The sequence below is a fragment of the Alosa pseudoharengus genome, unplaced genomic scaffold, assembly GCF_046254945.1.
Source record: "Alosa pseudoharengus isolate Yale_2024_CS ecotype anadromous, Long Island Sound unplaced genomic scaffold, YU_APseudo_1.1 YU_APseudo_1.1_scf_9, whole genome shotgun sequence".
In the NCBI taxonomy this organism is placed as follows: domain Eukaryota; kingdom Metazoa; phylum Chordata; class Actinopteri; order Clupeiformes; family Clupeidae; genus Alosa; species Alosa pseudoharengus.
Window position 1 is genome coordinate 39,552,185 of NW_027468881.1, and position 10,572 is coordinate 39,562,756.

Here is a 10,572-nt window from a genome sequence, read left to right on the forward strand (position 1 = left end):
GTCAGTCAGTCAGTCAGTCAGTCAGTCAGTCCATAAGCCATCTTGAAGAGATATGTTTTAAGTGTGTTTTTAAAGTCAGTAATTGAGTCACAGTAACTCATGTAGTCTGGCAGTGAATTCCACAGCTTGGGGGCGATGTAGTTGAAAGCCCTCTCTCCCTGGGTGCTAAGGTTCACACTAGGGACATGCAGTAGGCCTGCTTAGGAGGATCTCAGTGAGCGGGCAGGTGGGGGTATAGTTGTGTAAGGCCTTGTATGCCAGGAGTAGGACTTTGAAATGTATTCTGTAGGCAACTGGAAGCCAGTGCAGTTGGTGTTACATGACTAGTGGATTTGGAGCCTATAATAATCCTTGCTGCAGAATTCTGAATCAGTTGGAGCCGATGTAGTAGCTTGTTAGGGATTCCAGACAAGATGGAATTACAGTAGTCAAGGCGGGATGTCACATACACATTTACAAGGACTTCTACACTCTGCTGGGTGAGCGCTGGGCGAAGCCGTGCAATGTTCCTTAGATGGAAAAAGGCACTTCGAGACATACTGTTTATGTGTGCACTAAATGAAAGTGCATTGTCCAGTATGACATCAAGGCTATGGAAAGGCTTTGCAGTAGGATTGTCCACTGGTCAAGCTATTGCTTCAATTTGTGTTTTAATTTATGTGACGCACCGATGCTGGGTTCATGCAGTTTTGTGGATGAAGTTTTAAAGTTTAAAATGATTAGACGACTGCATAATTTGTAATTTTTGTTCAATAAGTTCCACTTTTCATGTCATGAATGTAACATGACATGACATGACATGATAAGGCTTTGCAGTTGTGCAGTTGTTCAATATGGTCATTCTATTGTCTCAATTGTGTTTCATGTGACGCACCGAAGCTACATTCATGCATTGTTTTGCTCCAGTTAAAAGGGCAGTGCCCTATACAGTCAATGGGGAGTGCCCTACACAGTCAATGGGGAGTGCCCTACACAGTCAATGGGTTTTTATGAGGGGAGTGCCCTATACAGTCAATGGGTTATTACGAGGGGAGTGCCCAATTGTCACGGTTAGCTGGGAAGTGTTGAACCCAAAAGCAAGGCAAGACAAGCTTGGAATGACTAGGAAGCTTTACTTGGAAAATAACTGAAACATAAACCAAACCGCATGGAAACGCATGGAACCAAACCGCATGGAAACGCATGGAACCAAACCGCATGGAAACGACAAACAAAGACTGACAAGGAACAGAGGGAACATGAGGACTAAATACAAATGGGAACGAGACGCAGGTGGAGACACTGAGGCAATAATCAGGAACAGGTGAGCACATGGCCCACATGGCCCAGCCGTGGCCCACTGGTTAGCACTCTGGACTTGTAACCGAAGGGTTGCCGGATCGTGCCCCAACCAGTGGGCCGCGGCTGAAGTGCCCTTGAGCAAGGCACCTAACCCCTCACTGCTCCCCGAGCGCCGCCACTATAGCAGGCAGCTCACTGTGCCGGGATTAGTGTGTGCTTCACCTCACTGTGTGCTCACTGTGTGCTCACTGTGTGCTGAGTGTGTTTCACTAATTCACAGATTGGGTTAAATGCAGAGACCAAATATACATGACACAGGAAGTAATAACAGGAGACACAATGGAATGCAAAACACTACACAGAGGAGCAAGAACAGATCCTTACACCTATACAGTCAATGGGTTCTTACGAGGGAAGCATGCACCCTAAAGTCCAGACCACCTGGACAATAAACTGGACTGGTCAGCCAACACTGATGCACTCTACAAGAAAGGACAGAGCAGGCTGTACTTCCTGAGGAGGCTGCGGTCCTTCAATGTGTGCAGCAAGCTCCTCAGGATGTTCTATCAGTCTGTTGTGGCCAGCGCCCTCTTCTATGCAGTGGTATGCTGGGGAGGAAGCACAAAGAAGAAGGATGCTGGGCGACTTGACAGGCTGGTAAGGAAGGCTGGCTCTGTAGTGGGAGCTGAACTGGAGTGCATCACTTCAATATCTGACAAAAGGACCCTAAACAAACTAATCAACATCTTGGACAATGAATGTCATCCGCTCTACAGCACTATCAAAAACCAAAAGAGCTCGATCAGCTGGAGACTTCGCTCACTGCCATGCACAACTGAAAGGCTGAGGAAGTAATTTGTCCCCAGGGCCATTGAACTGTTCAATGCCTCACTAAAGGGAAGAGGAGAGATAGACTTCTCTGCTTAGTCTGTCTGCCTCTCCACCCTCTCCATGTCCATGTTTTTTGATTACTGACTGCCCACCAGTGTTGCCACAGTTACCTTGAAAAAGTAATCTGATTACTGATTACTGATTACTCCTTTAAAAAGTAACTTAGTTACTTTACTGATTACTTGATTTTAAAAGTAACTAAGTTAGATTACAAGTTACTTTATTAGTTACTTTCAGCAGCTGCCGACAACACCCCCAACGCCTCAACATAAAAATGATAACGGTTTTGTCAATACTCAATATAGGAAGTGCATTTTAACAGCAATGTATAGCAGACATCCCAACCTAACCTACTTAGATACTGAAATTCAGATGTTTGTTCAATAATGTCTAAGTACACCAAATAAGGAAGGCCTATAGAAACTGTTATAGTAAAATATGTAGATTTTTTTTTTCATGTAGCCTTGGCAACTAGCCATCTTGTAGCCTATAGGCCTGAATAATATGCAAATGAAATTACACTTGTTAAACTCACCTCAACAAGTCTTTTGCAATCATTTAACCCGCCGTGAGCAATGCTAAAGTTGCTGTTACAAACAGTGCAGTGTGCAAGATGATCATTATGTTTTAATCTTTTGAGACAATTGGGTACACTTTTGTCTAGTCTGATGTGAAATGGGTCTTAAATCTTTTTGAGGGGCACTGACGCTGCCATGACGCTTCTGTTCCTAGATACACTGACTGAACTGATTAATTATGTTTGGGAGAAAAGAGATATAAGCACTTACACTGAAAACGGATTGGTTGATTTAGCAAAACAGACCAGGATGCTCTCTGTCTTGGATGCGCTTCAGGCACAAACGCACCACTCCTCTCTCTCTCCCTCTCCGTTGTGTGCGCATTAAGCTATGCACACGCGATTTGAAGCAAAGATTCTAGAATCTTTGATTTGAAGTCCGGTCTGGCTTGCGTGCTCTTGTTCGCTCTAGGTTCCGGGAGATTTTATGTAATTTGCGGGCGTCAGGAAGCCGCTATCAATATGTGGGAGACTCCCAAAACTTCGGGAGACTTGGGATGTCTAGCTAGACAGCACTTTGTCGCCAGCACAGAATGTACAATGTACCTTAATGTTGTCATGTTTAACTGACACAAACTCAAAGTAATGACTGATGAAATGTGCATCTCTCTCTCTCCCTCCACTGTTGTTTACGTTTGTGTCGCTGCACGTGAATTGTCCTCATGCTGAAAACGTGAGCATAGCCTCTACATGACATTAATACCCAAGACAAGAAGAAAGCAAAGAATATATCTTTTTATTAAGGAACATGACAAAAATAGTAACGCACAGTAACTTAGATAAGTAACTTTAATCTGATTACTGGTTTGTAAATAGTAGCGCGTTAGATTACTCGTTACTGAAAAAAGTGGTAAAAATAGACTAACGCGTTACTAAGTAACGCGTTACTGGCATCACTGCTGCCCACTACTGCTTACTACTGTTTTACTACTTTTTCACTTCTGTTTTACTGCTACACTGTTACCTCAACCTGTTCTTGCACTGAAATATTTTTTTTTATTTTACCTTGTCTACATTACACTTTACTCCCCTATTTGTCTATATTATTTATGCTGGTCTCTAGACCTTACTGTTGCACTGTTGGACTAATGTTGGACTACTTTTTGCACCTTCACAATGACACCCACTCTCTTGAGCACCTTGCCAGGCACACACAACTAAGGACTATGGTTGGACTACTGTTTGCACCTTCACCATGACACTCACTCCCTTTAGCACCTCACCAGTCCTGGCCCTGTCACTACAAGCGTCTTATGCTTGATCACCCTAAAGCACATTGGACTTTCTTAATTTAACTTATATAGTGTATTTAGTATTTAGTTTTGTTAGTTTCTTATCTTATCTTCTACTGTCTTTATTGTACAGTGGAGTTTAGTTATATGTTTATACTTATACTAATGTTTACCATTTCTGTTGTAAGTGCATGTTGTGGGTTATGTCTGTATGCTACTGAGACTCTTGAATTTCCCCTTGAGGATCAATAAAGTATCTATCTATCTATCTATCTATCTGATTAGGCCAACCCTGATTAAGAAACTACCTATGAATCATTAAATAAATCATTCACAGATGTCTTTTCATTGTCATCATATTGTCATCGGTTTGTCTTTTTCCATTCAATCCACATTCATGAATCACTGAAGCCCAATCTGACTGACCAATTTGACCAATTTGAAGCCTCTATCCCTATCATTTAAAAACGGAAATGAAGAATATTGAATTCAGTTTAACACAATCTGACATATAATATAGGCTAATATATAAAGCAATCTGGAGAAAAGATAATGTATTTATTTAAGTAAAGTCAACAGTAGTGACCCCTGTGTTCAACGCTTCTCATAACCTCTGGGCGATTGAAGTTGAAAATGCATCTACAGCGCCCTCTTGTGGCTTTAACCAGACCGTGCTCTTTCCTGGGATGGAAGAGACTGGCCCAACTCCACATTCCATTAGCCTAGTCTGTGCCCAGATGTGCCCAGATGTGCCTAGTCTGTGCCCAGATGTGCCTAGTCTGTGCCCAGGTGTGCCTAGTCTGTGCCAGATGTGCCCAGATGTGCCTAGTCTGTGCCCAGGTGTGCCCATCTCTCAGAACAGTGGATCCCTTACCTCAGACATGCATCCAGTCTGTAATCTGTACCAATCTTTTGCAGTTCTGTAGAAGAGGAGAAGAGGAATGCTTTCAAAACCCTGATCCCTCCCTTAATGCCATATCATAGAGAACTATGAGCTCCCTTAATGCCATATCATAGAGAACCCTTAATGCCATATCATAGAGAACTATGAGCTCCCTAAATGCCATATCATGGAGAACTAGATCCCTCCTTAATGCCATATCATAGAGAACTATATGAGCTCCCTTTATGCCATATCATAGAGAACTAGATCCCTCCTTAATGCCATATCATAGAGAACTAGATCCCTAGAGAACTATGAGCTCCCTTAATGCCATATCATAGAGAACTATGAGCTGTCAATCATTACACAATGGACAACAAAATGCAAAATAGTTTTCAGCATGTGGAGGTTCAGCCTTTATCTCTGCTCTGTCTGTGCCATGCGTTGTTGTAACGTTACTTATCTCTGCTCTGTCTGTGCCATGCGTTGTTGTAACGTTACTTATCTCTGCTCTGTCTGTGCCATGCGTTGTTGTAACGTTACTTATCTCTGCTCTGTCTGTGCCATGCGTTGTTGTAACGTTACTTATCTCTGCTCTGTCTGTGCCATGCGTTGTTGTAACGTTACTTTACATTGTTATGTAACAAGGAAAAATAGCATTTCACAGAATTGTATTCTTTCTTTCCAAGATGTAACTCATTGACATGTAAGAGTAACCTCCTACAGATTCATGCATTTGAGTGCAACTTACTTGTCAATTTTCATTCACATAGACCAACAGTGTAAGATCTCTTACTTATAGACTTAACAGAATGCAATATCTTAGGCCAACAGTATAAGATCTCAACAAATGCACTTTCATCATTATACTCTACATAAATTTGGCCTTTTTGATCCATGCAACATTTTATATGTTGTCTGCGTCCTTTTTGCAGATAAATATGGGTTTTTGAGATTTGAAAATGTTCACATTTGTTTTTATTTGCATTTTACACAACATCCCAACTTTTTCTGATTTGGGGTTGTAGATATGTGTTAAAAACAAAGCAAGTTGTGTTGTTTTCAACACATTCGTTTTAAGAGTATTGTGTGCTCATTTTATACGTAGTGCTCTCGTTTAACTGAGTTGTGGTCTCATTTTATTAGATAAGATGTTACTAAATTGAGAGCACAATTTAATAAAATGAGCGCACGTTTTCTGGATATACACCAAAACATATCTTGCAGTGACCCCTCCAGGGTTCCGTAAATATCTGATAGCTGTGAATACATTCCCCATGTGTTCAACACAGTTATTCCAAGTGTGGGCTCTTTCTATGAGAGGTATCCCTGAAAAATAAGCTGCCAGCTTATGCTGGTAGCTGGTTTAAGCTAGTTTAGCTGGTCTTTGCTGGTCTTCTTCCAGCTCTTGCTGGTCTTTGCTGGTGTAGCTGGTTGGGCCATCAGGTGGATATGTGGGATACAACTGGTGTGATAAGTGGGATACAACTGGTGCAAGATGATCATGCTGGCCTGCTGCCAAGCTTGACATTGTTGGTGTAAGATGGTCATGCTGGTTTGCTAGAATGACCGACATAAGCTGGCATGGTCAATTAAACCAGCAACGTAGACCAGCAACACCAGCTAGCATGACCAGCTTGAGGTGGTACGACAAGAAAAACCAGCTGAATGTTTTCATAAGAGTTTTGTATCTCAAATTCTAGGGAGTTTTTCCTCACCCCTGTTACTCATGGGCTCTCTCTGAATGTTTTTACACTCTGTAAAGCACCATGAGGCAGGTGTAATGTTTTGGCGCTCTATAAGTGAAATTAAATTGAAATTGGTCTAGCAGGTCAACTATCATAGAGTGGTCAAACAAGCTGGTTGACAAGCTGGTCGCCTACCAAACATCGCTCCCTCGTGGTTCTAGTGAGATAGCGCTCTTTCCTGAGATGCGTGTCATGGTTTAAACTCCCTGCCAGTGGCGGCAGTAAAACTTTTGTTGATGTTGTGTACCATTGCAATTGGAAGAAGAGGAAGAGCCGTGCTTCGGTGTTGTTGATATGATTTGGAAAGGTAACGTAATTGAAGCATGTTATCATAATCAAGAAATGAGCTCTAATGTTAGGTATACAGTTTATAGACTACACTGTGTAAACAGCTATACGCGTGTTGTAGTACGCCTAGAAGGAAAATCTGGTTAACTCAGCTGTGGGATATGACAGTGCTACTAGCTAGCTAGCTAGCCTCCTAGAGAACTGAGTTCTGACCAGAGTGAACAAGCAAGCAAGCCAGCTGACCTCGTCGGACTGATGTTGCTTTTACCGATCTGTGACATGTTTTATTTCTATACCTCTTCCAAAGACAGCTCGCTCTGTTGTGCGTGCTAAGGTAAACCGCTAGGTGAACACTTACGCCAACTTTAAATGGCAGCTAGCATTAATCAGTGTTGAAGCCAGCCTAACTTGTCGCCTACTGTAGGTTTGTATGATAGATTGTCTGTCGGACGATGCAGGTGAGGCGCCGTGTAATTCAGCGTGAAAATGTCTCCTGATTTGATAGAGAACTGAGTTCTGACCTCCTGATCAAATCAGGAGACATTTTCGGGCGGATAAGGTGAATGGACAACTGTGGTGTTGCTTTTGCATAACCGGAAATGAGCTTGTCATTCTGTGAGTGTATTCTGTGTGCATGTGAGAAGTTTTTTGTGTGATGTCCCATAGGCCAGTAGACAAGCTTCTGTCTTCGCCGGCCATGGACGAGGGGACGCTAGTGGCGTCCATCCAGACGTACAGCGGCCAGCTGCAGCAGGTGGAGGCGGCTCTAGCGGCCGGCCTGGATCCCGAGCAGCGTGCCGACCTCCTGCAGTTGAGGGGCGACTTGCAGCAGCTGGTGGAGCTGACCGAGTCCAGTCTTCTCAGCCTGAGGAAGAGCCAGCTGCTTGCTAGCCTGGAGGAGCCTACGGAGGCCCTGCAGGGACACACAGAGCAGAGCCAGCTCCTGGCCAACCACCTGGGGGCTGCCACTACGGAGAGCCAGCAGGGACACACAGAACTTGGCGAGCATGGCGATGAGTGTGCCTCGTTCTACTCGGAGTTGACTGGCTTGGGAGGGGACAGCCACTCATCCGCGCCTGCCAGGGAGGACCACGGAGAGGAGGAGGAGGAGGAGGAGGAGGAGGAAGAGGAGGTCATTTCTAGCGGGAGTAAAGTACGAGCGCCCTACCGCACCTCCTGGGGGACTCTGGAGTATCATAATGCCATGGTGATGGGTGCGGAGCCTGCAGAAGAAGGGGAGGAGCTTGTCCGTGTCCTCTACCTTCACCCCACCCACCGCGCCATGAAGCCCTGCCCCTTCTACCTAGAAGACAAGTGCCGTTTCCCAGACAACTGCAGGTAGGACTACTCACAGGTCCTTAATGTTAATGTGAATTTGAATCTGAATCTGAGTTAAAATGTGAATGTGAATTATGTCTCAGTGGCCTGTGTCATGCATACACAGGAATTTGTTCTCTGCCTTTGACCCATGTCTGAGTAGTGAAGAAACACACACACACACACACACACACACTATGAACAGTGAGCACACACACACACTATGAACAGTGAACACACACACACACACACACACACACACACACACACACACACACACTATGAACAGTGAGCACACACACACACTATGAACAGTGAACACACACACACACACACACACACACACACACACACTATGAACAGTGAGCACACACACACACTATGAACAGTGAGCACACACACACACTATGAACAGTGAACACACACACACATACACACACACACACACACACACACACACACACTATGAACAGTGAGCACACACAGAGTGGGCTGATGATAACTGCCTTGTGCAGGTGGAGCTGCAGTATTCCACTCAATGTTCAGCCTAACAGGCTATCACAAGTATCAGAACAGGCTATCACAACAATGTATCACAACAGGCTATCACAACAGGCCATCACAACAGGCTATAACAACAGTGTATCACAACAGGGGCCTGTACTACGAAGCAGGGTTACTGGCTTATCTGGGTATATTCGAGAGTAACTTGATCACGTGTGGCGTAACTTCCCGATTAACCCATACTACGAAAGGTGGATATGCTGCCATGGCAATTTACGCTGCATCTCAAAACTGCTCCGAGCAGGTTATGTTTTTGGTTAACCCGAGGTTTCCGTTAACCACACCCTTTATAAGTACCACCCCTCCACTAACAATTTCTCCCGAGACAATGTCGGCGTACTATATAAACCTGAATAATGTTTTTGTGTTTCATTTTCACCTGCTGCCATGTGTGTTTGGCAATGGTGTTGCATCTGAAATGTTCACAGGATTAGGCATACACTAAGTCAGTCAATGGGGGCTACTTAAAGGAATTATCCGGAGTAAAATGCACTTTAGATCGATTTACGGATGATTGGGGGTACATACGTTGAGTTGACATTAAAATCATGTCATTCGGATGTGTTTTGAGAAAGTTCGATTGTACCGTTTTCAGTCACAACTCGTAGCCTGGAAGTGAGCGGGGCATTTCAATTGCGCCGCTACAAAACGCTATTTTTATACCTCTTCTACAGTTCCAAACAACATAACACTTACGTGGTAGTGAGTAGAGGGTCCCTAAAGCCAAACCGAAGTATCCCGAGGTCTTTATGTGGTCGAATAGAGAGTCCAGAATGAATTTCATCAAGCCAGTACCTTTCCGGAAATGGTGCCATCTTTGTCGCCACCTTCAGGGGAAAGTTGTAACACGCTCTCGAAATTCACAATTTCGTCGCCGTTTAAAAAAAAAAAAAAAAACATAGTCCAGTCCATACAACTTCATTTCAATTTCGAAAGAAATACTTGACTATGTTTTAAAAAAAAAAAAATTTCCAGAGTTACAACACACTCAGCAATAAGACTCCTACGGACTTCCTACGGAAGAAAATAGAAACGGGGCGTCCCAAAAGTTCTCAAAACGTTGCGTTGCACTGCACTGCACAGTGCTGCTTGGCGTCGCATCCTGACAGCCCATTCCAGTTGACAACAATGGAATTGAAATGATTTCGTCCATGATGTTCACTCGCATCGCTTGCCGTTGGTGGACTTTGTGCAATGATGTTTGCTTGCATCGCTTGATGTTGGTGGACTTGGTGTAATGATGTTTGCTCGCATCGCTTGCTGTCGGTGGACTTGGTGTAATGTTGTCATCTGACTACCATGGCTACCATGCTATTGGGTAAGTGAAGACAGTGGGGTTGAGCATACTCTCTCTCACTCTCTCTCGCACTCTCTCTCTCTCTCTCACACTCTCTCTCTCTCTCTTCTCTCTCTCGCTCGCTCGCTCTCTCTCTTCTCTCTCTCTCTTCTCTTCTCTCTCTCTCTCTCTCTGCAGGTTCTCTCATGGGGAGGTGGTGGCGGTGGCCGAGCTCAGAGACTTCCTGGAGGCGGACCTTAGTGTGCTGGAGGAGGGATCTTCCTGTCTAGCGCGACATGACGATGGAGTGTGGTATCCTGCCAAAATCACTGGTGAGGGAGTGTGTGTGCGTGTGCATGTGTGTGTGTGCACGTGCGTGTGTGCACGTGTGTGTGTGAGCGAGCGCGCGTGTGTGCGTGTGTATGTTTGTGTGTTGACTTGTGTTGACAGCTAGCAATGTTTGACAGGTGTTTCTTTGTGTGTGTGTGTCTCCAGAGTTGAAGGGTGGTGTGTAC

The 10,572-nt window shown here is 44.3% G+C and overlaps 1 protein-coding gene across 2 annotated transcripts in view; it reads left to right on the top strand.

Annotated features, from left to right (window-relative positions):
- Positions 1 to 6,857: 6,857 nt before the first annotated feature.
- The window catches only part of zgpat (zinc finger, CCCH-type with G patch domain), a 6,986-nt gene continuing 3,271 nt past the window's right edge, over positions 6,858 to 10,572 (top strand). Inside the window, exons 1-4 of one of the 2 annotated variants that reach the window (XM_076276570.1) lie at positions 6,858 to 6,919; positions 7,567 to 8,238; positions 10,256 to 10,389; positions 10,553 to 10,572. The exon at positions 10,553 to 10,572 is cut by the window's right edge and continues 136 nt beyond it. In XM_076276570.1, the coding sequence (XP_076132685.1) occupies positions 7,598 to 8,238; positions 10,256 to 10,389; positions 10,553 to 10,572 (795 nt within the window). In that variant the 5' untranslated portion in view covers positions 6,858 to 6,919; positions 7,567 to 7,597. Of the gene's footprint in view, positions 6,920 to 6,950; positions 7,235 to 7,566; positions 8,239 to 10,255; positions 10,390 to 10,552 lie in introns of those variants that run through there. The other variant, XM_076276571.1, reaches the window with a different exon arrangement.